Raw genomic sequence first — 27,146 nt, 5'->3', positions numbered from 1 at the left:
TACCTTGACTACAATGAAATTGTATTCTTTGTCGTTAAAGACCGGATTCAATAATGTAGATCACACTTACATAGTGTGTAGCAGTCTAAGTTTAAAACATTCAGGCGAGAATATAGCATAATCTCATTCCCTTCTATAACTTCGACTTTACGCCTCCATCACCCTCATACAGATCCCTCAACACCCGTCTGAGGATCTTTCCACTCGCATTCCTCGGTATCGCCTCCACAAACCTCACCCCGCCGGATAGCTCCTTATACTTTGCTAACCGCTGAGCAGCATACAGCGTCAACTCAGCACCGCTAACCTTGTTTCTCGGCTTGGGCACAATAAATGCGCAAGGCCTCTCAGTCCCATCACCTGGATTACGAGCTCCAACAACAGCTGCGTCCGCTACCCCCGGGTGAGACAGCAGAACTGCCTCCACCTCCGACGGTGCAACCTGAAACCCCTTCACTTTGATAAGCTCCTTCTTCCGGTCAACAATGTACCATTTCCGGGAGGCCTCGTCGCAGCTCGCAATATCCCCTGTTTTAAGCCAGCCGTCGTCATCGAAGGCGGAGTTGTTCGCAGAGGCATTATCGAAGTAGCCGGGTGTTACGGTAGGGCCGCGGATGCAGAGCTCACCGGGGACATTATATGGGGAGATATTTCTACCTTGATCATCAATTAACCTGGATGTTGGTCGCAGTTAGCAGACCGGAGCTGTGCATTCAGAGAAAAGTATGTCAGAATGGGGAAAAGAGATAGGTATATATATACTTGGCCTCAACATTTGGAACTAGCCGTCCAATAGAGCCCGTATCATCTTCCTCTGGGTATGGAAATATCATCGACGCGCAACACGTCTCGGTCATACCCCATGCTTGGGTTAGTGGCACGCCGTTGGATAGTAGGTCGCGGACCTGAGTCTGTATAGTTTTGTCCAAAGGCGCAGCACCACAGACGATATTCTTCACCTTTTTCAGACACCTCTCTTTCTCTGGATGTTCTGACTTCAAGATGGCTGTCAGGATAGGCGGCACGACAATCAAATCCGTTATGTCGTACTTTTCCAGGAATTCAAGATATGCGTTGAGCTCAAACCGGCGCATGACGTACATCACATATCCCGATCGCAGGGCCCCGATATGCATGAGGGGAGCAATGGCTGCGTGGAAGGCAGGAAGGACGATTAGGTGGGACACCTGACCCGTATAGTCAATATTGAGATAACGGGGGGGGGGGGGTAGGGAGAGACTAGGGCAAGCTAACGGAATACGGCCTTGGATGAGCTTCAAAAACAAGAGAATGCTGGGCGAGTAGGTTGTGGTGTGTTATTTCCACTGCTTTCGGGAGACCTGTGGTGCCGCTGCTAAAGAATCGGGCTGCGGTTGTCTTCTTCGCGATGGCTAGGTCGTTGAAGCGGACCCAGTCGCATTCACCTTGTTTTAGAAGTAGTGTCCAGGATTGCAGACCAGGTGAAAGGGTTGCATCTCCAGTGGTATCCAAGACCCAGACGTTCTCATTGGGGATACTGGCTTGTTTTACCGATTCCAGCAATGGAGACACGAACTCAGGTTCGCAGATTACGAACTTGGATCTAGAGGTCTTGAGATGGTGTTGGAGTTCCCCTGCTGTATAAGAGGGGTTGGTGCCGGTGAAGATGCCTCCGGCTCCTATAACAGCTAGGACGACGACACTATAATAAATCTAGGAAAGAAGATTAATTTCAAGAGTTCAATGGGATGGATTTGGTGTCTGACATTATTGAGCGAGTGGACTGCCACACAATCTCCATTCTGTAGACCCGAGTTCCGCAGTCCCTTGATCAGCTGGCGGATGATGGTTTGGGCCTGGTTCCATGATAGGGAGCGGGACGGGTTGTGGGCGTCGATGTAGATCTGTCCACCCACAGTCAGTACCAGCATAGATAACTCTGGGACTCCGCTGTACTGATTTCGTCCGATCATATGCGGGCTGGTCAAACACATAGGAAAGGAGGTCTTGGTTCGACAGGGGGAGTCGTCTTTCCGGTTCCAGAATCATGGCCATAGCGCGACGAGAGTGAAGAAGAAGAAGAAGAAGAAGAAGAAGAAGAAGATTATGAAAAGATTTGTGTCTGGCGGGATAGGAAAGGTGATAGCTACATTGCGTTACAATTGTCCATATGTATATGTACCGTTATATATATGGGGCGAATGCCGATCCTATGTAACTTGTAATAAAACGAATGTTTTGCAAATTCATCCAGGGATCCTTACTCCGTGTCATTTTTGTTTCCTTTGAATTCTTCAGCCATTCGTGTGTTGTTGCATTAGACTGTTCTCTTGCGTTAGTCTGGGGTTTCTAACTCGCGTAATAGCCTTTCATCTATCTCATGTTTGAGTTCCATGACCTTAAAGTTAGTTGTTGCATGAACTGGCGTACGTACACCGCTACTCCTTGCATGACAACCCAGCCAATAGCCGAGCCAGGATCAGTTCGCTTGTCGTGCTCGATCCGATCCTTCAACGTCCCTCACCAGACAATATCGATTGGACATGTCATTTGGCAGAAACTAGGCAGTAAGTGAATTGACATTAGCGTTCAACAAGGACCAGGATGAATGTGTTCCACCTTGCATTTCCTATTCTCCAGTATAAACTCGCGGTTGAAAGTAAATACATGTGTGACACCACTGTTCTGAGCTGAAATTATTAAGGAACAGTGGTAGTCTCACATTGGGCACAGTTCTCTCCCTATTCACTTGCGTCAATCCATCCCCAATATTCCAAAACATGGCAAAAGAGTCTTGCATCGTCATCGCGAGCACGGTCGTAATTTCCGGCTTGGCATTCTTATGGACGAAGTACAGGAACCACGGCCGCAGCGCTCGTTCATTCCTTGCAGAGGATAATGTAGTCCTAGTCACAGGAGGATTGAGTGGACTGGGACGCGAGATCGTGCAGTTGTACCGGGCCAAAGGTGCCAAGGTGGCCATTCTAGATATCAAAGATGAGGCCAGCTTGCCGGAGGTACCAGGCACCTCAGCTAGCAAATACTACAAGTGCGATGTGTCGGATAACAGCGAGGTCGAGGCGATCTTGAAGAAAGTCGGGGTGGAAGTAAGCTCAGAGTATCCCCCCGGCACTATATCAGGCCTGTCTGACTGAATTACTTAAAAGCTAGGAAACCCGGACATCCTCATCAACTGTGCAGCAATGCCAATCAACCGACTTCCATTTTACGAACTCCAATCCGTATCCTTCGCAAAAACGATCGCCACGAATTTGCTCGGGCCGGTAAACATGACCTGTGCTGTTCTCCCGATGTTGATGCAGAGTCCAAAGCGTTCTAGTATCGTCAATATCAGCTCTGTTGTGGCACACCTGTACCCCGCGGGCCTGTCGGATTATGCCTCTAGCAAAGCAGGACTCAGTGCCTTACATCACTGTCTGGAAGCAGAAGCTCGCTGGTTGGGGTATCATAAGCAGATCGAATTCTTCCTTGTGGAGGTTGGACAGATGGACACCCCATTGTTTAGCTGGATAAAGCCCCCGAACTCCTTGCTGGCACCGGTACTTGAACCTAAATATGTTGCGGAGAAAATTGTAGGTGCTGTTAGCTCGGGGGGTGGAGGAGTCATCCGGCTGCCGATGTACGCATCCTGGGTGTGCGGGTATGACATGCTTCCTGTCCGGGTACAGCGTTTCGCTAGGTACGTTATGGGTGTTGATGAAGCTATGACACATAGTAAATAGACTAAGGCAAGAGAGTCTGATTTGATTGAACTTGAGATAAATGAGCGAAGAGAATTTACTTGATCACCAGATATGGGTTGCGTTAGATATGCGGTAGGCCTCCAAACGTACACGGCGTCATGTTCGAGAGTACAATAGAATCCAATACCCTTCGAACATTTTTGTAAACTATTGTACGAGACTATCCTAAATGTGGGAGATCTCTAGATATCATACATGAATAAAACACGTATATGAAATGGAAGGCTAACGGCCGAGGGAAATGAACAGAGCACGACAGGTCTGTGACACATGTGGTTGGACGATGAGTTACCCAAGCTCAACTGCATTCCCACCAAATGAACCTAGTCTTTCGGTATGTTGACGAAATAGCAGCAAACTGTAGGTTGCCAGAGTATAGTAATACTTATAGGTGACTTTGTCAGCCTCCTTGAACGGCAGCACCACCAGCCGAACTGCGACGGTTAACATGAAGAGTAGGTGGGCTAATGCTAGATATAACATAGCCGGATTTGGGGTACGCCAAAGTTGGGCCAGAACGATACTGGAAATGCCAGTGCCACCAATAATCATGGCAGTCACAACACGCAGCGGGAACTGCCCTCGACGCCCTACAATCAGGGGCAGCGTTTGGCGACCAACTCGCTGATCACCCTCCGTATCGTGAAACTCCTGCACATGGATGGTCCACGCCAACCAGATGAACAATAGCCACGTAAGGGAGCTATCCGCCCGGAAAGACGGAATGGTCTTTACAAGCACAGCATCAAGCAATCTTAGCTGAATCGTGGCCCCAACCGCAGTGAAGAGGTTCCGGGCGACCCAATTCTGGAATTTTGGCCACACGTAGAAGAGCGAAACCCACACCTCCCACTGAAGGAGCACTAAAGCAGCTTGATGACTGACAGTCAAGCCTATAATGGCCAACGAAATAACCCAGCTGATTAGCCAGCGCGTGTATGCGCCATTCATGCTGAGTCTGCCGGATGGAATGGGCCGGTTCGGCTTGTTGATTGTATCCTCTTCCACTGAGAACGTTTGGTTCGCAATGTCAAAAGTATATGCAAATGTGAAAGTAGTCAGGAACATCCCTGGGAGCATGGTTTTGAGTTGTTCCAACGTCAAATCTAAGCCAATCAATCGGGTAGACAAGCACACTATAGCGTTTCCAATGTGTGCAGTGGAATTGTCGTCGAGGAGTGCTCGTGTCAGCGCAGCCTCTTCAAGAAGAGCAGAAATAACAGTTCTTCTATAGGGGTCAGTATAAAAGATAGGCATACAATGGGTTGGCACATGAGGCAGGGCCGTACATAGCATAGGTTGGTTTGTCCGAGGCCATCTTAAAAATTTTCTCCATTGTGTTGACTTTTCTATATGTGGCGATGGAGCAAGCACAGCTATGGGTAAACCATGAATATATATTGTCGAAAACCCAAGGAGTAGTCTTCCTCCACCAAGCTTGACTTTAAGAAGATGCCATCCTCACCCTACCATACATTCGACTAGTTCAACCCAAGTGCTTAAGGCAACCTGGCATGGCAAACAAAGTTATCAACTCATGCCATTCTTTCCTGGATAATGATACATATCCCGTCCCCCCCACACCCCCTTCGCTTTCTGGGACTCCTTGTGACTAAACGATGTACTGTAGCGAACTATACGAGCTTCTAGTAGTATGTCAGTTTACGAAATACCGACGTCAATGCCGATGTCAATGTACGTCAGGTTGGTGTGAAAACTTTGCGTTTGGATTTCTGCAAGGGAGTGCAGTTACCGGTTTTCCATTCCTCGAAGGTGAAGTTGCAACCGGCAAAAATACAAAATAAAATACAAAGAAATAAGACAAGACAAAATAAAATGAACAAAACACTCCATAAGCACTTTTTCACTGACCGCTCCTTTTTGTAGATCATTTCGTATTGATTGACGTGAAGCTAAAGCCTACGGTGGACCTAGAGAGATGGGAGTAAGAATACATTGCGTAGGCCTGTGGCCAGGGGGGCGAAAGGGGGAAAAAATTAATAAATAAAAAAGAAGCCAAGAAGCAAAGAAGCAAAGATAAAAGAAAAAATGACAGAGAGCTAGGGCTAAGGGCTTTGTACGTATGATCTATAAAGATTAGCTGCTATTATTAACGCTCCCCACCCTGGCTGTCATCAATCATTTCTATATCCCAGTAGCTAGTTCTTCAGACCAAGGATCAAAAATTACCATGGCACCCTACTATGATGGCCTTCTTGCCTTTCTCTTCAGACAGTTTTTCTATACTATCCCGGAGATCCCCCCAGTTGAGCTCTACGGGAAATCAGTTCTTTTGACTGGAGCAAATTCCGGAGTTGGTTTTTGCTTAGCATTAGAACTGGCATCTCGCGGGGCCAAGGTGCTGGCCGCAGTCAGGTCAGTGCCAAAGGGGGAGGCGGCGAAACAGAATATTCTCAAACAAGTCCCGACAGCCCAAGTTGAGGTGCGAGAGTGCGATCTTGCCTCATTTGAATCGGTCAAAGCCTTTGTGAACCAGATAAGCCAGGAGTCCCAAACTTTTGATTTAGTCATTCTGAATGCGGGGGTATGGTGCTCTCAGTGGATGGCATCTGCAGATGGGTTCGATCTTTCACTACAGGTAAGTATGCCTAAGTTTATTGACACTGATTTGATGTGTTGATATGGTCTAGGTGAATGTGTTATCAAATGCTCTACTCTCTATGCTTATTCTCCCACATCTTCGCTATAAGAATGGTAAACCCCGGATTGTCTTCGTGACGTCCGAGGGACACGCAATGGTTCCAACCAGCTTTATGCAGCATAACAGCATCCTAGACACATTCAAGCAGAAGCCCCAATCCTTTGACCACTACACCCACTACTATAATACCAAATTATTTGGGCTTCTCTGGGCCCTTGCTCTTTCTCGACGCGTTGACCCTGAAAAGCTTTCGGTCGTTCTGGCGTCTCCTGGTCTATGCAAAAGTGAGCTATTCCGGAATGTGAGATCTGCACCCACAGATCTTTTAGCCAATTGCTTCGCTCGGTCATGTGAGGAGGGAGCAAGAATGATCATGATTGCCTCCGTAGCCGAACTGGCAGAGAATAGTGGGTCCAGCTACTATAGCCAAGGGAGTCAAGTACCGTAAGTACACTGAATGGCCCTGAGTTTCTGCATGTGACTAACCGCCGTAGAGTTTCTCGCTTCTCGTCAAGCGCCGAAGGAGTCAGCTGTCAGGAGAGACTGTGGGAGGAAATTGCAAGCATTTTGGAGCAGATGGGTCCTAACCTTGAAGCTTATTTGCGAAGAGCCTGTTAGTCTGACTTGGTTGCCTCAAAGAAATGATATGCTCGGACCTCTTCCTGTGGAGCCCCTAAGGCAATAGTATCCTTCACAAGTCACTCGTATAGTCTATTAGCGAGTATAGGAAGCTATTCTCCTCACGTTTGCACAGCAAGATTTTCAGACACATTTGACCGCTTCATTTGAACAGTGATCTACACTTGATGTAGGCGCCAACTTTCAACTGCGGATAGAAGTATATTTGTTGTCATCTTGGGACCGCGTTATGAGAGGTCTTGATAGTTGTAATTCATCTCATTCTTTGGTGATTGTACTTAAAAGTAGTATGCACTAGAATACCACTTTTCTCGTATATTTTGGTGAACATCTTTGAACCAAACCATCGACTCACTTCCCACCACACCATAAGCTAAGGCTCTTCATCATGGCTTTTCATTTCGCCCCCTTGGAGCTGACACCGCTGGACCATACGATGCCAATATGCTACATAGCATTTTTCTACGCCATGGTGTTGGATGACCCACAACAAGGCGTACCCGTCCTTGAAGAAGGTCTTCGTCGCTTACTCAAAGAATGTCCCTTCCTGGCAGGAAATATGATCAGACCAAGTTCGAAAGGGTCAAAGGCCAATGTACGTGAAGTGCAACCTCCCACCCCGGATTCGTTACACGAATTTCCCATTCTTCGTGTAGCGCATCACACGAATCAATACATCACCAAGAAAGTTCACAATCCCGGTGAACGGGTTTCGAGCGATTCTTTATTCAATGAGCGATATTTGCCATTACCGCTGTCGGTGGCGACAAGAGAACTATGTCCTATAATTCGATGGCAAGCGAACATTCTGCAAGATGGCATATTTTTGGCTGTCTGCTTTCATCACTCGGTATTTGACGCTGCCGGATTCTACTTCATCCAGGATGCATTAGCACGATGCTGCCGCGAGCATAACTGCCCCACTCTAACCATACCCCTAGGGCGGGACCTGCTTGAAGGAAGGCGAAGAATGGTACCCGACCCCATGGTCAGCGAGGCGGGGGGCGAGGCACCGGCTGGGGATTCACAAACCCTCAAAGTTGCCAACTTTAACTCGGTTGAAGGGCTGGTCAGTCGCCGACTCATTCTGCAGCCCGCGAGTATAGAATACCTCAAGGGTGTTTGTAACGCAATCCTGCATGACCAGTCACAAGGGCAATACCTGACATCCAATGACATGATATCCGCGCTGCTATGGCTCGCTATTATCAGGGCACGGTATGAATCATCATCGCATGGCGCCAGCGTACAGGACAACCAACCTACTCAAAGTTCGTTGATACTCATCACTGAGATTCGTCGAACCTTAAAACCGCCACTCCCATTTTCTTACATGGGAAATGGGATTATTCAATCCGCGACGACGTCACCCGTGCAGCCTGCTCTGGGCTCTGATGTGCCAAACACATTCCATCCCCAATCATCAGATTTGACCAAGGGCGATGTCCAACTGCTTGTCGATCTTGCACTGAAAGTTCACGCTGCCCAGTCGAGTGTGGACAATGCTTACGTGAAGGGCATTATTCAAGAAAAACAGAGAAGTATAGATTGGAGTCCCACCTTCAAGCAAGGTGATATCACATCCACCAGTATTCGACGCATGGGCATATATGGACTAGACTTCGGTACTACCCTAGGACGCGTGGTAGAGTTTGACAGCCCAGATAACCGGATTGACGGGACGGTCTGCATTCTCCCTGCCCGTTCCACGTCGATACTAGAACTGCGGGTCACGCTACCGCCTAACATCATGCTCCGGCTCCTACAAGGTCCACTTTTGCGGTGGGCGATGCGAAGAACACTCGGCCGGTTGTGAGGGTAGATCGGAAAGAATCCATTGCATTGACAATAACTGGGTCATGTATTTAGCTTTTCAGTCAATCACACGACAGGTCAAGAGTTAGGGATACGGAATATAGCATCCGCTTGCGTTGATGTTGATCAAGCGGGTCTTCTTCCCACGCTTAATACATAGTATACAAATGATACTCCGTATTTCAGTACACGTTCTCCGACCTCGTCTTGGCATATCGGATAGGGTAATTTTCAACATGAAATGAACGGAAATCACTATGTGCAGTGTGACTCGTTACTGTACAGGGTCCTCTGGCTCAGTATCTTGAGTACCTCGCTTCACTAGTCGTCTCACTACTGCTATATAGCCTGTGAAGCTGCGATAGACTTGTCTACTGGGACATCAGCCAATTCTTCCCACTTGTTCCTTCGTTTATTGTTTTCCACTGTTTAAGCCTTCCGCAATATGTCGTTTTCAACAAAATATGACATTGTCATCATCGGGGCAGGAATCGCCGGAATCAACGCCGCGTACCGCATCCAATCACTCCTTCCCAATCACACATATGTTATTCTTGAAGCCCGCGACACTGCTGGCGGCACATGGGATCTGTTCCGGTACCCTGGTGTCCGGCTCGACTCCGATATCCACACGTTTGGGTTCTCTTGGCACCCATATCACGACGATAAAACTATGATGGACGGAGAATCTCTGTTCAATTACCTGAATGAAACCACAAAGAAATACGGAATCGACAAGCATATCCTCTTCAACCATCGAGTTAGACATGCGGCATGGTCCTCAGAAGATAATATGTGGAGCTTAAGAGCCACGCTTCAGGATAAAGAAATTTATCTTAGCGCAACGTACGTAATGTTCGCCACGGGATACTTCGACCATAATGAGCCATTGCCCGCGCAGATCTCCGGCTTGAACGACTTTTGCGGGAGGCTCATTCACCCACAGTTCTGGCCAGAGGACCTCGATTGTTCGGATAAAAGAATCGCGGTCATCGGCAGTGGGGCGACGGCGATCTCGCTGGTCCCCAAACTAGCCGAGATGGCGTCTAGTGTGACCATGGTACAGCGCAGCCCGAATTACATCTTACCAATCCCTTCACCAGGAGGCAACGGATGGGCACGATTCTTCCCAGCCGCGTTCTCTCACAAAGTTAAACGCCTCGGTTGGTTGGCGATTTCACTATTCGGCTATTACGCATTCCGCAAATTCCCCTCGACGGCTAAGGAGTATCTACTCGGCCTGGCCCAAAAACGACTCCCAAAACACATCCCGGTAGATCCTCATTTTACACCCAGGTATAATGTCTGGGATCAACGGCTCTTGGCCTGTCCCGATGGGGACTTCTTCGAGAGCCTCCATCGCAGGAACGTCTGCATCGAAACGGCGAATATCCAAAAGTGTACTCCCAACAGCATTGTTCTCGAGAACGGGAAATCAATCGAAGTGGATCTTGTCATCACTGCCACGGGTCTTAAGCTGCAGTTCGGCGGTGGGGCCACTTTAACGATGGACGGGAAAGCTTGTGATCTGTCCAAAAGATTCCTGTGGAATGGTATGATGCTCCAAGGCGTTCCCAATGCATTCTTCGCCCTCGGATATCTCACCAGTGCCTCGTGGACGATGGGGGTAGATGTCACGGCCTTGTCTGCCTGCCGACTGATCAGCCACATGGCTAAGAGAAACATCCTCGCGGCTATGCCTCCTGCCAAGGGTCCGTCAGATCCATCTCTTCGACCTGTCTGGAGTTTAAACTCCACTTATATGATGGCGGGTGGAAACTGTCTACCGAAAGTGGGGATCGTCAGCCCATGGACTCCGCGCACGAACTATATCTTCGACTATCTTCAAGCGCGCTATGGGTCTTTAAGCGATGGTTTAGAGTTCACTAGAGCTAGTTAATTAATATGGGATACTTTCGCAATTGTATCCCGCCCATATTTTAGTACAAATTCGTCGAATGAAAATACCAGTCATTACGATTTGATAAATACTTGAATATGTTTTACGAAAGGTACAACGTACATTTTATCATTGTGAAAATTAGGACAAATGTTTCAACCGTTCTCCGATACGCTAGAGTAATTTATGCAGTGATGCAGAGCGGTGAAGGCATTTTCTTGAATCAGTGTAGATCAACTAAAACGCTTTCAACCTGAGTCATGCGGAAATCTTTCTCATTCAAGTTTAAGTTTCGCTCACATCCTGAAGGATCAACTTCGACCTCATACTACTACTACACAGTACGTACATAAATCCGAGTAAGAACGAACGGCGCCCATCCCCCTTGCTTTATCAATACAGTGGTTATTGTGTTCGACTTCCATTCGCTTATACCACCGTTGCCCCACCATCTCGATTGGCAAGTCTCAGACACCTCACGTCGATCGAGTCGCCTGCTTCAATGCTCGAGACGTTGACCCCTGATCACGATAATAAACAATGGAAGTAGGGGAGTTCAAATCTTGCTCGCCCTTGCAGTGTAACATTCTTCACTAAAATCTAGAAGCCTTGGCGTTTATCTCGCTTTCTCATTCTAAGATATAGTCGACAGCCCAATCTGTAACGGTCAATATCACACCGACTTAGAATAGTAGAGAAGCAAAGGTATCATCTTCATAAAGAGACACCATGGCTGTAGGCTATCGCCATATATAGGAAGGAAACCACGTGTGATTCGATCTACACTACTCTACAAACTGAGAAATCGCATTACTACAGTACTCAATACAATTGAAAATATATGAGTTATATATACTAGAGTAATCAAAGAGGAAACAATAAGCAGACTAGTACGAGTTAGCTCCGGAGATCCAGGTACTCCTCTAGTGTTTTAACTGTCTTAACGTTCTATATATCTATTTGGTCCAGATATAGTTCTTTGTAGCTATCTATTTTCAACTATCTAATAATGAATCTTGAATCATCTTTTCCGGAAGAATGGCTCGGCGTCTCAGTAGAAACTGCCGTCGATACAAGATTACAAATATCATAGCCTGCAAAACAGGTGATACGATATTCACAGGGTTTCGGTATTCTTCCTGTTCTTCTCTTATATCTTTTCCAAATCCCAGAAGGGTTACCTAGCTAAACCATATCCCATTAATCAGGATATTGTACCCGGTAACGACAGCGCGAAGGAGTGTATATATAGCAATACCCTTCTTGTCCGTGAAACACCAATCTCTTGTTAACTCGCAAGTTTCGAGTCTTCCTGCAGTGTGGAATAATCTAGTGTCTATTCAGCCAGTCCAGATAGCTGTTGCTCTAATCTACAAAGCAGGAGGTCTTCCGGTAACACGGATCTAGGCCTCCGAAGTTCTTACAATGACCCATAAGTTTTATATCAACCTCATACGCCTCCTAAAGGGAGTGACTGGGTACTTTATTAAGATTATTAACGTTTTAATGAGATAAAAGAACAGGTTCTTCCGAAGTTAGTACAGACCGTGATGGGAAACTTCCTTGTTGGAGTATGTATCAAGAGATTAACATCAGTCTTTCCCTGGCTGAGCCCTTTCGCAAAGAAACATCACGTTCATGTCATTGGAAAACCAGGCGACTCATTTAACCTCGCCAGGGCTCGTATCCCTTCTCACGATGGACTCTGTAATCACACCCCCGACTTCAAGTATGTACTGTGTCATAGATACCACCTACAGCCACCTAGTGCAAAGACTGGAAACCTACCATCGGAGAGTAAGATAAATGGTCGACGCCTTGGAATTCATCAGTCGAATTCTGGTTTATTTACTCGGGGACTACATCCTCGAACTTGTCTATAGGGGGTTTTTATGATGAGTAACAATAGTCTGCCTATATGGGATGATCTAAATCTGGTTTGGGGTTTATTCGAGTTGGTTTGGCCAACAAGAAGCCCATCCTAACTCAGATATATAGAAACCTGGTGAGCTTCACAGCGCTGAACACTCCAGAAACTTTCGATTTTTACTCCGAGTTCCACACCACTTCTCATCTCCGAGACAGGGCACCGATCCGAGAAACAACGTTCTCTTTGGTACCATGGAAAGGACTACTTTATCAAACCAGGCTCAGCCTTTGAGAGACAGCAGCTTACTTGTCACTTTTGATATCCCAGACGCCGCCACATACATTGAAGACACAGATATTGTAGATTTATGATTTTGGCTAAAAGACTTTCCTAGACTATGACGAGCTGCTTTTTCCAAGTTCTCTCTGGTCTTGACAGTGAAGCTATATTCAATCCCAGAGTCGGGTCTGGGAAAGATTGTGTACGCAAGCGAGAAATTTGACTGTTCAATCCTTTTTTTTTTTTTTTTTTTTTGAATGTCTGCGGTGGATCCTCGCGCAGTTTGACAATGGGAAATGTCTAGTTACCGATTGTTTGCTATCTGAAGAATACTTGAGGTTTTCTTTTTAAGAGATTACTTAAAGCCTTCATGGCCGAGTTTGGTTTCTAAACTTTGGATGAGATTTTAATCTCTCGTATATCGAACGTTAAATACGGGTGGTAGCGCTGTAGACGGAAAAATACATAATCATATTAATGAACAACCTCTCGGCACCATATTTGCTGGAGATATTGCATATCACAGCTTAGAGTGGCACTTGGCTACGCCCAGAGCCCCTTATTCCCCCAAATAATCGAGAGGAACCTGCAGACCGTTGCTTCCACTGGTCCAGCCACACGCCGACAAATCGTAGAACCTCTTTTTGCACCTCCACAATAGCTGCTGGAGGCTCCTGACCCTTATCTTCATCTTTCTTGGACAGGCCATTCTGATCCCAGTGGTGTACTGCACCTCGGATGCCGTCCCAGACATCCTCAGCCGGGACGTCGATCAGAATGAATGGCTCATCGTCGGTGGATTCCCTCTCCTGTGTGCCATCGGCGTGTGGTGTCGCATCGCGCCAGGGGTCCGCCAGACCATCAATGATGGCCACTCGTGGGTAAGAGAAGTTGAATCCGCCGTGTTTGTTGATGTTCGTCACGTTGGGAGGAGAGGTGATTCCGTATATTGTATCGCAGAAGGTCGATACGCTTGCAACGTCCAAGACGCGCGAGATCAGAGGCATGATGTCCTTCGGCACAGACGCACCGGACATGAAGTAGCCCCATTCGGTGCATACTTGGTATTCCCAACTGATACCGTCGCTTTTGGGCAGCGATCTAGAATCGGATGAGTTGGACTCTTCGGTCTCGGCCGAAGTATCATCGCTGGAGATGGACTGCTTGAGAAGGCCAATGTGGTTCAGGAAACCATTCACGAAGCTGGAGTTGGATGCATCATATCCGGCTACTTCGATAAGCTCCTCGATGGTTGGCCTTATGGTCTCGGTGTCGGGGTACAGCAAGTCTGAGCTGGTGATGTTATCGCAATAGCCTCGGAAGGAAGAGCTACCGATATTGGAATCCCAATTGCGCGATTGGAAACTATCGAGACCGGAAGAAAGGAGTGAAACGAACGAGACGTCATCCTTGTCGGGACTGGCTCCAATTGAAGATTTCAGTTGTTGGCCTAGCGTTTTGTTATCGGCGTGGTCGATTAGGATGCGGTCTACGACGTCGATGAATGTTTGGGTGGCCCAGATGCAATCGGACGGACCAAATTTGCGGATTGGTTCGTAGTATTGCCAGAAGTCTATGATCGCTTCGGTGACGCCCGAGGAAGAGATAGCACCCCAGTAAACGTCGGGGTAGAGCTTGCGCAGAAAGGCGACAAAGGCGCCAGCATACGATCCACCATAGGCGATCCAGGGAGTCGTTTTAGATGTGAGATTTACATGCTCTAGCCCGGGGAAGACGACGTTGGAAGCGAAGTATGCATAATCGGCCAAGGCCTGGTCCGTTGAGAGAAAGCGGATATTCTCCGCTGTCAGATCGTCTACCGGGTAACTTTTGCCGTAATAACGATGCTCTAGAATGACTCCAATGCCGTGGTATTCGGCCGCTAATTCGGTGACGATGCCCTGCGATAAGAAAGGGAAACGGGCGGTCGCGTCGGTTTCTCCAGCGGCGATCACAAACACGGGGCCCCCTTCCTCGTAGTGTTGAGCGTCGAACCAGTATCGCAGGTCGAAACGGTCATCGCTGTGCGGCGCATAGCGCGAGTCATTATGGAAATGGTCAACCGGTACCGAGAGATAGTACTCGGGGTATTCAGCTGTTGCTGATTGCTGCTTTACTGCTGATTCCCGGGCCAATTGTTGTGGTTGCTTTGCGCGAAGCTCAGGATACGCCAGTTGCAAAGGCGTGTACTGGAATGCCTGCACCAAGGGAAGCAAAGACGCCGCCGACAACAGCAATTTCAGCGACGGATGCATCGTCACAAGGTAATGTTGTCGGAAATTGTGAGGAAAGTTGGGAGCTAGCGTATGAAGATATCGGGGAATTGACCTTGCATATAAACATGCCGGTTAGCCGCTGTTTGCCGACAATGCGATGGTTTACCCCTCTCGCTGGCATGCGATCAGTCCTTGGGGCCATCAGTTCCCCATCGGACTCCGTGGGAGTGGAGATCCTTGGCGGACTCTCGCCATAGTGCAACATGAGGATCCAATGAGGGTCCTCATCAATCAAAGGCAGATGTCGATCACTGCCCCGTACCTGAGGCCACCGGCAAAAGGCAGCGGCCCGGTGACTAGGTCGTTGTTCATGCTGTATTGCATGAAGAGGGCTTTTATTCGGATATACAGGTTTGATAAGCAAGTGACAATCTTTGATGAGGCTCCTAATTCATTGCGTGTGCTCTTCTATCCGGGGAATGCAGCGTTTTATATTTGAATAATCCAACGGTGTGGTGTGGGTATTTTATTCAGTTTGTTTGTTTCTCAAATGCCCAGTGATCCTACTACTATCCCTATATAGGTTAGATGGTATCTCAACAAGCTGGAATGTTTCTTTACCGAGGGCGGTAGACTATCTGGACAAATGGGAAGTACCCACGCAGGAAACCTTTCCTTAACGGGCTGGCGTGTCTGGCAGAACCACGCGATAGAGTTGAAAAGCTTCAAGGTTCGCGTCATGTGTATTTTGCCCTGTTTAACCATCTTAATGTAGAAGGCGGTAAGGCATTTTTTCAAACTCCTCGAGTCTACTGGGAACAACCTTGGAGCCGGAAATTGTAATTCAATACCCTAAATCGAAGACCTATGAAGCTGTCCGACTCTCATATGTATATCCCGTCGTCCATGCGAGGACATTATATATGTCTTTACTAGCAGCATAACCCCCATGATCCTTTCCCTGGTGGACTATAATTGCTCAGGCGAGTCACGAGTGGTATAAATCGAGGCAGCAGGCCATTGCGGTAGCCTTCTTCTAGTATGAAGTTTTGAGGCCTGTGACGTCTGTCCTGGGTGAGAAATAGTACCCTGAGAATGTGTCCATTTGTCAAGATCGATCCGGATGAGCTCGAGAACCATGAGTTGCTCATGTACAATGCTCCATGTATCAAACCTGATCCAGATGGCCATGATGGAGCTGAGCCGATTCTGCAGAATGTTCCATCGTTCAAAGCTGATCCCGACGGACGGGGTCACGAACTAACTCTTCACAATGTACCATCCGTCCAAGGCGATTCGGATAATCATGAAAATCATGAACCGGTACTGGGCAACGTTCCATCCGTCGAAGCCGATGTGGATGAACTCGAGGACCACGAACAGATCCTTCACAATGATCTTCTTGCCAGCATTGGCATGCAGGAAGAGCGATCCCCGGTCGCTGATGCAAGCCATCCTTCTCCTCGGCAGGTAGAGAAATATCAAGGCGCAGATCTAATTAGTAACTTAGAGATAGCCCTGGTTCCGCGTCTGTCACACCTCCGCCAACCCGCGCTCTGTCTGTGACTCAGGCAGCAGCTACACCCCCCCCCCGTCTCTTCTTCATTTACATCCCGTGAAGAGTTCATCCAATCAAAGTTTGCTGACCAGCCTCGTCTGCCTTGGAACTGGAGCAACAAAGCCAAAAATAGACAACCTTATACGCCCACCGCAGTCAGAAAGTGGTGGTATCGCAGCTCGCAGGAGTTAGAGGCTCTTGCTAAAGACAAGCGTCGTAACATCGAGCATGTCGACCGCATTATGGAAACTGAACTTGGGAAGCAGGAAAGAGGGACCTTGCTAACGTAAAGAGCACACCTTTCTGAAGGAGTTCGCTCACAGCATATGCCGCAAGACTACTCAACATACTAAGAACACCCCGTACACATACTGCATCGGCCAGGGCAACACAGCGTTTCCATGTCGATTAAAGCATTGTGTTGGTAGATAGGTGGGTAGGTAATAAGGTTGAGTAGTTGGCACGCAGATAGTAAAGGCATGGTGCTTTGAAGTCTAGAATCTAAGCCCCTCTAGTGAAATGTTGGTGAAAACTCTTCCCTAGTCGAGAATGACGATTTATATGGCTTTAATAACGATTTTCTCTATGGCAGTTTAGGTGGAGATCAACTTAGTCCCCTGATTGGAGATGACCAAAACTTGGATCCCCACGCCGTGTTGGCTGGTCACAGAGACCCAGTTGTATTGATTGACCCGTGTCTAAATAGGATACTTACCAAAGGTGTTTCACTCGTGGCTTGAGCAGCTCTGAGCACACGAGGAAGCCTCATTCTAAAGTCATAGCAAATGCGACTGCAACCCTTGAACCCCACTGTGCTGGGATATAGGGCCCACAAAATAAACCAAGTTCACTCGTGGAACACTTATTGAAGATATCATACATACTTTCTATACGGCTTTATGCCAAAGACTCATACCGAAGCCTGCTGAAACCGTACCACACAACCCCCAGACTCAACCAAAATTATTAACTGTTCCTTCGCCGTCGCTCATTTGCCACCCTTAGCCCTCGAACCATGGAGCTTATTCGAGATCCAGTGGCTCCTATGGTCAACATGGCTCCTATAATATACGTGCATACTTCAGCCATGCACCGTATCATGTTGCCATCGGGTTCAGTGCTACAGGTTTCGACGATTTGTTCGACAGCTTCTTGACCGTAGAAGACCTGATATAGAAAGAGCCGGACGGCGAGCGCGTAGTGGCTTGTGATGCAATAATAGAAAAACGGAACAAGCGCAGTTGCCAACAAAAGCTGTATCTTCATGGGGAATTTGCTAGCTGCGAATGTTAGCGAACACCATGAAAAGACAAAACAAGCTGAGGAAGTACCTTGATATATCTCAAGATACAGAACACCTTTTGTACAACTCCCTCAGTCCCAGCTTCTTCACAGACAACAAAAAAAGAACAAAGAGAGGGTGTCTATGAGAGCGAGGTAACCAGTAAGTGCGAAATTTGTCCTTTTTCTACTTCAAGGAAAGCGCCGAAGAAACGCAAAAGCTTGTCACCTTCCAAGCTTTTTCCTCAACAAGCAAAAGCACCGAATCTTCTGTGCTGGTTGGGCGGAAGTGGGCGTAAATACTTACTGTGGTAGACTGGTGTCTCACCCGATCGCTGTAACCGAGATGATGCACCACCCAAGCGTTTTCCTTAACAAGCAAAAGCACCGAATCTTCTGCGCTGGTTGGGCAGGAGTGCGCGTAAATAGCGTGGTAGACCCGCATGGCTCGATCTTTAGTAAGTAGATTAAAGTGGGGACCGTGATGGCTTCAACCATCAGCCCTACTACCATTCTGTATCTCCGCGAGTTAAGTAAAATATTCATTTCCTGCGTTGGGGTTCAAAACAGGTCCGGCTTTCTGGAATCATATTTAGGGCTAATCTGATATAGTCTGTTCATTGGATTTGTATTCAGCGGATTTGGATCTTCAATTTTTTTTCTTATTCTTGGGGTGCCCTTGGGGAATTTGTATGAGTTGAGGAAGACTTATGACTTAGTATGCAAGGCTACGATGAATGGCAGGGGTATTGGGGGCTTTTCCCCTAACTATAAGCATCGGAGATGAAGTTTGTTTTGGCAGAGTGCTGCTAGTATCCATCCTTGCTGTATTACTGCTTCTAGAGCGTTTGGAGCCCACTTCTTCTTTGCCAAAGGCAGATAATGCTTTCATACTCACTGGATTCATATTCTACACTAACGAGTTTGCTACCATTCAATGAGGGTTCCCTTGGACCAGAATCCGGATATATCGGATGTTGCGAGATTTAATCTTGTTTTCCTACAAACAACAAGACTAGCGCAGGAAAGGGTATAAAAGCCCTGTGATCACCCAACACTTACACAGCAGCAGTACGAGCAACAGAGAACCCTCAAGGTAGGATTTCCTCCTATTCAAAGCTTGCTTTCCACTGACATAGGCAGATGATGTCCAAAATCTCCAAGGCCTTCATTATCCCCGCGGTATTCGCGTTCAGCGCCTACGCCGCCACCACCTTCAGCCAGGTCTACTATGGCGCGGCTCGGTTGTACGCGTACCAGCACTTCGTAGGGAACGGGTACATCGCAAACATTGTGGAAGATTGCAACGTCAAAGAAGGCGACACGAAGCTCAAGTACATTCAGTGTGCCGCAGACGCCCTGACGTACATGCTCGGAGCGGCGGTGGCCATCGGGGCGACGACCTCACGGGCAGGCACGGCAGCTGAGTACATCGCGAACCAGGGACAAACACTTTGGGCGCGCGATGAGAACGACGTGCCACCAATGTGGAACTGGACCGCCATTGCCGACAACGAGGACAACTTCTACGATTTCCTGGGCACCCATCTCCCGGGCGACACTATTCTGACGGGAGGCAATCTCACGCATTTCGGGCTGGAGGGTAATGCTGCCGTCGCCAAGCAACATGAGGGCCACATCTACGTGCATGCCAACAACGTCACCCATGGCGTGGTTGGTAAGTACCGCTTCCCTGAGCAGGATGGCACCACCAAGCGGACTACCTATACCTGGGACTTTGGCAATATGGCTGGAGTTAAGTACTCGTACGATAATGTGTGCGGTAATTACAAGAGTCAGTATGACCAGACTTGGATGCATGGACTTTACGAGCTCTCCTACAACTTTATGAGCTGGGCTTATAATAGCGAACCGGCTGATAGCTACGCTGTTATTCTTTATGATGAGGCTGATGCGGACTCACCGTTTGTCAGTGGGTATCTGATTGCTGAGACGAATGGTTTTGGTACAAACTATGAGGGAAGCCCCAGCCCTCAGGGCATGTGCCATGCTTGATGGTTCTGAGTTTTTATCGGGTTTGTTGTGAACACCTAGTCGTTCATAAATGGTTGTCGCTTGACAATGAGCTTATCCAAGTATTCCTTTACAGGGTTTAAATGTTATTATCCTTTAAATTGACTGTATATTTACCTAGATATGATCTTAAAAAGACAGCTATTCAAGTTGCACATACTTCCCCACAGTCAAATCCAGTTCCGGAATGAAGCTCCATACCAAACTAGTTAGTTCTATTATATAGCCTGGTCCTGGCTAGGACAGTCACTCATAGTTCTTTACCTTCCAGCCAACCACAAACAGACTCCTTCACAACTTTTATCTACCCTACTCCCTGTGAAATGAAAAATACCCTCCCCATCCACACGTCCTCATGAACCTACTTTTAATACCCCACACTAGTAACCGTACAGTTGGATGTCAAGTCTTACGCTGTCAGATTGACCACATTACATAGTCAACCAACTCTAGAGCTTGGCCGTACACATTCGCCAATCAATCTAGCGGACTCCATCGACAATAATGTATTGCCCCCCTCGCGGACAGCCGGTGCAACATCGCTCAGCCGACGGCCATCAACCAACTTGAATAATATTTCTGGCGTATTGGCCTTGGCGGCACGCCCTAATCTGACCTGATGCTGATCATTGAGAGTTCAAAATGATAAGGGCTTCATCAAACGAAAATACCATAGAAAGACTTTACGACACCGAGAGCAGTTAGTCTGTATCGTGATTCGTGCGCCACTTCCTCATGTTCTAGATTCGCAACTTTTAACCGATGCCAATGAGCACTATTTACACATTGCTCTGCTGATCGGGATTGGAAATTGAACTTTACCGGCTCCACGCGCAAAGTCAGATAATCTAAAGTACCAGCACCAAGAACCATGTACCTCCACCATACAAGGCCTCATGCGTTATCTCCCACTATTACGTTTTGAGTACAGATACATCTCTGTGTTTTGTCAATCGCATCGTTCTACAGATTGTAAGCCTCTGTGTTCGGTCAAAATCAGCCCAGAGAGTGCGTGCGGCCTTGCAAGGAAGAGTAAAAATGTTTCGGTGATTCCGACACCAAAGCCCTTCCAAGGTGGGAGTATTATTCTTGATCCATATCACACACATATTTAGTAAGATTTCGCATCATCCTGTACCAAAGTAATGAGTTGGGCGGTCTATAATTAATTTCCGCTCCCTTGGATCCCTCTGTTCTTGGCTTCGTATTCTATTTTTTACACGAAGCTGTTTCCACGGCTTTCGAGCCAATGCATTGTATTTTTTTGGAAGGGTCAATCTATGACGTTTAGCCAAGAGTGACTACCGAGAAATGAAGGATAAACTAGTTCTACGACTTCAGGATACGACCCACTGATGTAGAAGGGTCAGCTTGCAAAAAATAGGACGGCAACACAATAAAAACATGCTAAGAGACCCAGACCGGATGCTATACTTGGAAGATTTTATCCTTTGTGAAGCATAAATCAAGAGTAGAAACTTCCGTAATTTATTTCAATCCTATGGTATATTCCCAGCATGCTTCGTAGTGGGAAAACACCAAATAGCTACACTCATCATCGCTGTCGGGATATAGACAACCCTACCTATTTTCAAACGCATATAGAATCATTCAGAGTAGTATCATATTAGGGGAAAGAGGCCGTCTAGTACAAACTGTGGTCTAGATCATATAGCTTGAGCTAGCTCAACTACGCAGTGGTGTGACAAAGCCTTGCATACCCTTTCATTGGCCTTGATTCAGGGCCGCTCCTTGATTACCAAAGATGTACCAAAGATATCAAATGTCACCAGGTGTACATACTTTTGCCTCTGCAAAAACATAAACATTTGCGAGCTTACTCCTATGGCTCCCCCTTGCTATCACTGACACATAAATACCCCCATCCCTCCTGTCTGAGATGGTCTTCCATTCTTCCTTCTAATCCGTACTGGATACGTACATCAGCTATCTCATTTTCTCTAAACGACTCTAGTGGACATTACCATGTTGCTTTTGAACTTTCTCACCTATACCGGCATAGCCGCTGCTATGACCTGTAACATCATCGGTCCAGGCTCTGGCAATTGCCGTTCCTGCCCATCTGATAACTGCGATATCAAGAGAAAATTCAATACCGGAAGCAAACAGGACTTCGGGTGTGTCTGGCCTGATGGTGGACCGGTTAATGGCAGAAAGTAAGGTTCTCCAGTTGAAACCCCCGCATACGTTTACCAATACCATGATGCTAATTCTCACCGTACCTGAAGACGCTGGGGTTATAACAAGGCGCATGACTGCTTTGTGTCAGAAGTAAGGCTCGGGAAATGCAACATAAGTATGCTTGGAAGGTACCCTGATATGCTGCATGAACCAAGAAGACTCACTTTTTTATAGACGGCGTAACGGATTGTGTTGTGTCCTTTGCTCAGGGCTTTGCGCCACCGCCCTCTTAAATTTCACTTATAACCAGGATGACCGCATTGTCGGCAAATCTCTCAGTCCTGCAATATCTGCACACAGTCACCGTACCCCCCTTTTCGTTTTTGTTCAGTTCCTATTTGATTTTCAAGGAAGGAGTTCATTTGGGAAATCCTCTATTCTATTCCCCATGGAATTCAACTAGGAAAAATTAAATTCTTCTATGGGGTATGTAGCTATGTATTAATGCAATGCCTTCTTATATATCTAATAGCAGGAAGCATCCTATTGAGACAAACCAGTGGTGGGGAATTGTAGTTCACATGACTAGGCTGGTTCGAGTGATAACATCGATTATGAGATGTTCTTGTAAAGGAACAGGTACATGTATCCTTTGAGCGCCCATGCTCACTTCTAGTAGAGGTCTGCAATAGCTTAATAAGTCATCTTAGCTCAATGATGATTTTTCTATACCTCTCCTGTTTTGCGTCTGGGTAGGGTGGATTAACTTCGCGCCCTCTTTCCCCCACTTCGTATGTCCATAGCAATGGAATGTAGAAAGATGCACCTTGTTGATGATGAATATATTGAATTAAGAATTTGCTAAGTGAGTTTAATACTCGATAACAGAGAGTGTACGTATTATAGAAAGATTGGTAAGAAGCAAGTTGCGTTAATTGCATAGCAACACGGATCTCCTAGTACACACACAGTCTCTCTCTCTCTCTCTCTCTCTCTCTCTCTCTCTCTCTCTCTGTATCTCTGTATCTCTGTATCTCTGTATCTCTGTATCTCTCTCTGTCTCTCTTGTCAAACCAGAAAAGGCGAAGGAGACCATCAAATATATTGTCAGCATATAGGACGCCTCAATATAATAAGAGCAGCCAGTATGTCTACTACATTTGGACGGACCACACACGGTAATCGACGGCGGTCTCGACACTCTCCCTAAGCTGGTCTACAGCGCTGAATACCATCTTGATGTTTGAAGCTCGATATAGAGGATGCGTAAGACATAAGCAGAAACAGCGATAGTATGGATTATCGCGCTGGAATATCGATGGTCTGCAGAATTTCCTCATATGGAGCTTAAACATGGCTCAATGTAATAGCGATAGTCTCCATGGTTTCAGACTTGGCACACCAGCAACCATCGATCCCTGGCCATTCAACATGAAGCGTCCTAGTAATTATCGCGGTTAGCGCTCATGCTAATCCGCAACTAGGCCTCTCTTATCACGGCGCGCCATGAGACTGAAGTAATGCGTGGGCTCCCCATGAGTGATGCGGCAACCGGCGTCGTATCGCTCGGAGAAGTTAATGTGGTCCCAGTACTCCTTATCAGCCTTGACAGTTGTTTTCATACAGTCCAGACACAGTCCATCGAAATACTTGGCCGTCACTTTGATCGCCTTTTCAACTCCCACCATCCAATTGAAATTGCAATCAAAACAGCGTCGTTTGGATATCCCTCGGAGCATTCGCTCATGATCGAAGAATCGTAGTCGAGTGAGATAGCATTGGATACTGACGCGGGAAAACGACCCCTCCTCCATTGGCTGAACCTTGATTCTGCCCAGTTCCCTCAGGTAATTGAAAACGGTTTCATCCTTACAGCCACAAGAAGCATTCTCAATCAGTGAGTTGATCTTCGCAAATAACTCCCGGTTAAGGACATTTCGGAGCCGTCCCTTGGCGGCATTCACCTGTTCTTTAGGGGCGCCAAGCTTGTTAGCATATACCTGCGGTTGTACGTGTCTTGAGAGGGCAGCTTACGGATAATCCTCGGCGGTAGATGCAATCGGACGTTCTCGATCGGGTTAATCTCCATGATGTGACCCTTCTCTTCATAAGCAAGGCTCCTTGTGAGGACCTGGAAACCTTGTGCGTAGTCAAAGGCGTAGCAAGGGAGCATCAACTTGTTGGCAAGGCTATCGTGATGTAATCCCCCAGCTGTCGCATTGCGGAACCATCTGATGAACCACTCCTGCAACTCATCTCGGTCAAATTGGTACTTGTCGCTGGCGAGTATGACATGCCATATGTCCGCGACGGAGATATCGTCTAATAGAATCGCATCTAACGTGCAGTGATAAGATCGAAGCCATATCTCCATACTTCTCACGGTGTCATCTTCCAAGACAATACTGTCGCCCTTGGACTCAGCCCACCTGCCTCCCATCATGGTCTGGAAGTACCTGCTTGAGTTTACCAAGACGTCCCTTTTCACGTGCATCAGAGCCGTTCTCTCGAGCACTTTCTCTCCGTCTTGTCGCGAGTACTGGTCAATCTGAATCGTGAGGTCACTTTGGGGGGTGATCGTGATTGTATCCTGCGGAATCCATCCGTGGTTGAGTGGGGATGACATTGTCGATGAACGCCTTTAAAATGACAGACTATTAGCAAAAGAGTAAACTTGTCAACCTTCCATCACTCACCTCGACGATTCGACTAGTCGTAGGTAGGATTATTGTAGTTCTGCGGAGACTTTCAAACGACAATCCTGTCGGAGGTGAAGTCTCTCTCTCAATGTTCGAAGAGACGTTTGTGTTGTGAAAGCGAGTATAATAAGCTCGACACTCTCACACTGTCCATACAGGTAATGGTTCACGAGAAAGTCGTTGTACAATCTCAGTCGAGCTCCTGACGCGTCACTGAAGAACTCGTTGAGCTTCGTTCTGGTCACTTATGTGAGACGGGTCAACACGTCAAAAGAGATATCTGTAAGGAACGAGACGAAAGGGCCGATGCTAGTTTGAATAGGATGAGAGGAGATCGGAGAAGAGAAAGAGAGAGAAGAAAGAAAGGAGAACAAAGAGGGCTTGTGGTTGGGTTTGGCAGTGAATATCATTCAATCATCCAGCCCTTCTCCGTTGTTGGATCCTCATTCGGCCGGCTCGGTGAGAAGTTATCACTTCTAGTCGAGTCGTTTCGTTTCCAACAGAGCTTACTAACTATAATGTATCTTGGCCAGCGACATCTCCATCGTTCTTTGGGTCTTGAGAATCAACTCACAACTCTTTATTTCTTCCACCCCTTGTCGACTGTTCCGGTCTAATGATGGTGAGGATGGCTTTCGAAGCGTGGCAGCCCCAAAGCGAGACTTGGACTGAGGCCTGATGTTGAATCTTTCTCTCATTGTTGGAAGGATAACTGAGGAAATCAGATGGCTCCAGTAGGGAACGGGCACTCATTTAGGTGTGAAAGAAAGGAGGATTTCAGCGACAACCGGTGAGATTTTGCTCCCTCTTACAATATCTTGGAGTATATCTTTGGTCCCCCGAAGGTGATACTGCCTACCTCAGATCACTAGAGATATCTGAATATGTAAATGTCATCTAGTCCTGTATTTTCAGGGTCGATCCCGATGTTTGTATATGTCAAGGGGTCACAAGGCCTTGATTCACCTCCACATGAGCACAACCGAACAATATAGCATATCTCAAATAGGCGTATCTCAGGTTCCTTGAGAGTTGAGCATGAGGGGTTTGGACCAGCGGTGCAACAGGATTTCAGGCTAGATGGCCATACTGGACTATCCAAAATTACCAAAAGTCTCAAGCCCATACTCGTGGTATGAAAGGAGCAGGACGAAAGATAAGAAGGTGAAACTCTAGCAAAACAGTGGTGGGTATACAGACATAACCGATATCACACTAACATGTTGGCTATCTAGTCACGGCTATATCATTGACATCGATTCATTCCCTGGTGTGACTCTCGAATCATTCTGCGTGCATTTGCTATCACCATCTTAAGTCAGATGATATCCTATGAACGGTGTTTGATACCGATACTGTCTTTGTGCGAGCAAGACAGCATTATCCTTGCTCCCGACTCGGATATACCGTCGCCCTTGCAGCCTTTTGACGTAGTTATTGGCGGCCAGTGAATAGACAACTCTACCACTGGTGTCTCGTCCCGTGGCCCTTCACAGGCTGATTGTTACCTTGACTGACACAAGAATAATGCAACGATTCTCGCTCATAAGTCTAAGGATTCTCTACTATTTGTAGTCTAACCTCTTCTTCTGTTTACTGCACTCTGCCAGTCAATATAACTCACAATAAGCCGACTATAGTGTGTCTTCCGCAGGAGGCTATTGACCAGGTATGGTCTACATACCATCGGACGTTATTAAGGCGAATATGGGGGTTTAGATCGTCATGTTTGTTGGGCATGAACGTGGATCAAGTGGGGTACTCAAAAGCCTACGACTAGTTAGCAGACTATATTATTATAGCGTATTGCGTGATCTCTTTCGGGACTTCTACATAAGACTAGAATATGCAGACTATACCAAGTCCGATAGGCGAGATTATATTAAGGCATTCCTAGAGCTTTCCCGGTCTGGAGCCAGTCGCTTCATGCGGTTCATGCAAATTTCCGGTCCCAATCACATGGCATTGTCTGAACTGACTGAGGAAGAAGAAGAGGAAGAACTGGCGGGTACGATTGCGAACGCCCTTCAGGGCGATACGCGACCGAACCTCGAAAGCACTGGATCTTTACAACATCGGCGATTCAATGCTGCACGATTTCTGCCAGCCTGCAATGGTCCCTATTATCGCTGGTCTCCGGTATCTCAAAATTATCGGATGTCGAGGTCGCTCCAACGGTGTGGAGATAAGAAACATCTTGCAATACTGAGAGACTGTGTGAGCAGTAGAGTGGATCAACTGCGCAACCTTCGTCGATGGGCCTACTAGTATCATTCTCCCTAACGCCCCGTTGGAGCGCATCAGACTC

General features: G+C 47.2%; 10 protein-coding genes across 10 annotated transcripts; 6 read left to right on the top strand and 4 right to left on the bottom strand.

Moving 5' to 3' along the window:
- Window positions 1-3: 3 nt before the first annotated feature.
- Window positions 4-2,034, bottom strand: BDV38DRAFT_291781 (acyl--CoA ligase; the record flags this gene model as incomplete). Its single annotated transcript, XM_032061831.1, has 5 exons — window positions 4-674; window positions 763-1,187; window positions 1,255-1,692; window positions 1,746-1,883; window positions 1,936-2,034. 5 exons carry the CDS (start codon window positions 2,032-2,034, stop codon window positions 134-136), a joined length of 1,641 nt encoding a protein of 546 aa, XP_031915129.1. The 3' UTR covers window positions 4-133.
- A 725-nt stretch (window positions 2,035-2,759) lies between these two features.
- BDV38DRAFT_291780 (SDR family oxidoreductase) lies at window positions 2,760-3,722 on the top strand (the record flags this gene model as incomplete). The annotated part of the gene is made up of 2 exons (XM_032061830.1): window positions 2,760-3,086; window positions 3,147-3,722. 2 exons carry the CDS (start codon window positions 2,760-2,762, stop codon window positions 3,720-3,722), a joined length of 903 nt encoding a protein of 300 aa, XP_031915128.1.
- A 309-nt stretch (window positions 3,723-4,031) lies between these two features.
- On the bottom strand, window positions 4,032-5,079 carry BDV38DRAFT_281617 (UbiA family prenyltransferase; the record flags this gene model as incomplete). The annotated part of the gene is made up of 2 exons (XM_032059596.1): window positions 4,032-4,971; window positions 5,033-5,079. 2 exons carry the CDS (start codon window positions 5,077-5,079, stop codon window positions 4,032-4,034), a joined length of 987 nt encoding a protein of 328 aa, XP_031915127.1.
- Window positions 5,080-5,934: 855 nt separating this feature from the next.
- BDV38DRAFT_291779 (uncharacterized protein) lies at window positions 5,935-7,023 on the top strand (the record flags this gene model as incomplete). The annotated part of the gene is made up of 3 exons (XM_032061829.1): window positions 5,935-6,342; window positions 6,395-6,849; window positions 6,900-7,023. The coding sequence occupies 3 exons, from the start codon at window positions 5,935-5,937 to the stop codon at window positions 7,021-7,023; spliced, it is 987 nt and encodes a 328-aa protein (XP_031915126.1).
- Window positions 7,024-7,398: 375 nt separating this feature from the next.
- On the top strand, window positions 7,399-8,860 carry BDV38DRAFT_291777 (transferase family-domain-containing protein; the record flags this gene model as incomplete). Its single annotated transcript, XM_032061828.1, has 1 exon — window positions 7,399-8,860. The coding sequence occupies exon 1, from the start codon at window positions 7,433-7,435 to the stop codon at window positions 8,858-8,860; it is 1,428 nt and encodes a 475-aa protein (XP_031915125.1). The 5' UTR covers window positions 7,399-7,432.
- A 307-nt stretch (window positions 8,861-9,167) lies between these two features.
- Window positions 9,168-10,759, top strand: BDV38DRAFT_291774 (flavin-containing monooxygenase; the record flags this gene model as incomplete). The annotated part of the gene is made up of 1 exon (XM_032061827.1): window positions 9,168-10,759. Exon 1 carries the CDS (start codon window positions 9,305-9,307, stop codon window positions 10,757-10,759), a length of 1,455 nt encoding a protein of 484 aa, XP_031915124.1. The 5' UTR covers window positions 9,168-9,304.
- Window positions 10,760-13,393: 2,634 nt separating this feature from the next.
- BDV38DRAFT_243526 (putative extracelular serine carboxypeptidase) lies at window positions 13,394-15,617 on the bottom strand. The gene has a single exon (XM_032054234.1). The coding sequence runs from the start codon at window positions 15,161-15,163 to the stop codon at window positions 13,436-13,438; it is 1,728 nt and encodes a 575-aa protein (XP_031915123.1). The 5' UTR covers window positions 15,164-15,617; the 3' UTR covers window positions 13,394-13,435.
- A 3,934-nt stretch (window positions 15,618-19,551) lies between these two features.
- BDV38DRAFT_243523 (uncharacterized protein) lies at window positions 19,552-19,847 on the top strand. Its single transcript, XM_032054233.1, has one exon. It carries the CDS (start codon window positions 19,570-19,572, stop codon window positions 19,813-19,815), a length of 246 nt encoding a protein of 81 aa, XP_031915122.1. The 5' UTR covers window positions 19,552-19,569; the 3' UTR covers window positions 19,816-19,847.
- A 1,882-nt stretch (window positions 19,848-21,729) lies between these two features.
- On the top strand, window positions 21,730-22,630 carry BDV38DRAFT_243522 (uncharacterized protein). Its single transcript, XM_032054232.1, has 3 exons — window positions 21,730-22,174; window positions 22,247-22,314; window positions 22,374-22,630. Exons 1-3 carry the CDS (start codon window positions 21,984-21,986, stop codon window positions 22,430-22,432), a joined length of 318 nt encoding a protein of 105 aa, XP_031915121.1. The 5' UTR covers window positions 21,730-21,983; the 3' UTR covers window positions 22,433-22,630.
- Window positions 22,631-23,321: 691 nt separating this feature from the next.
- On the bottom strand, window positions 23,322-24,963 carry BDV38DRAFT_58309 (BTB/POZ domain-containing protein). The gene is made up of 2 exons (XM_032063587.1): window positions 24,174-24,963; window positions 23,322-24,108 (listed from the first exon to the last, which is right to left on the bottom strand). The coding sequence occupies exons 1-2, from the start codon at window positions 24,763-24,765 to the stop codon at window positions 23,609-23,611; spliced, it is 1,092 nt and encodes a 363-aa protein (XP_031915120.1). The 5' UTR covers window positions 24,766-24,963; the 3' UTR covers window positions 23,322-23,608.
- Between the last annotated feature and the right edge of the window lie 2,183 nt (window positions 24,964-27,146).

The sequence above is a fragment of the Aspergillus pseudotamarii genome, assembly GCF_009193445.1.
Source record: "Aspergillus pseudotamarii strain CBS 117625 unplaced genomic scaffold BDV38scaffold_18, whole genome shotgun sequence".
NCBI classification, from domain to species: Eukaryota; Fungi; Ascomycota; class Eurotiomycetes; order Eurotiales; family Aspergillaceae; genus Aspergillus; species Aspergillus pseudotamarii.
Note: the sequence above shows the minus strand (reverse complement) of the source record. Positions and strands in the feature narration are given on the sequence as shown.

Coding starts and splice junctions, on each gene's coding strand:
- BDV38DRAFT_243526 (XM_032054234.1), bottom strand. CDS start 15,163: ATGCATCCGTCGCTGAAATTGCTGTTGTCGGCGGCGTCTTTGCTTCCC.
- BDV38DRAFT_243523 (XM_032054233.1), top strand. CDS start 19,570: ATGCTGCCGTCGCCAAGCAACATGAGGGCCACATCTACGTGCATGCCA.
- BDV38DRAFT_243522 (XM_032054232.1), top strand. CDS start 21,984: ATGTTGCTTTTGAACTTTCTCACCTATACCGGCATAGCCGCTGCTATG. Junction 22,175..22,246: donor GGACCGGTTAATGGCAGAAA/GTAAGGTTCTCC, acceptor CCGTACCTGAAG/ACGCTGGGGTTATAACAAGG. Junction 22,315..22,373: donor GCTCGGGAAATGCAACATAA/GTATGCTTGGAA, acceptor ACTTTTTTATAG/ACGGCGTAACGGATTGTGTT.
- BDV38DRAFT_58309 (XM_032063587.1), bottom strand. CDS start 24,765: ATGTCATCCCCACTCAACCACGGATGGATTCCGCAGGATACAATCACG. Junction 24,109..24,173: donor TCTACCGCCGAGGATTATCC/GTAAGCTGCCCT, acceptor GCGCCCCTAAAG/AACAGGTGAATGCCGCCAAG.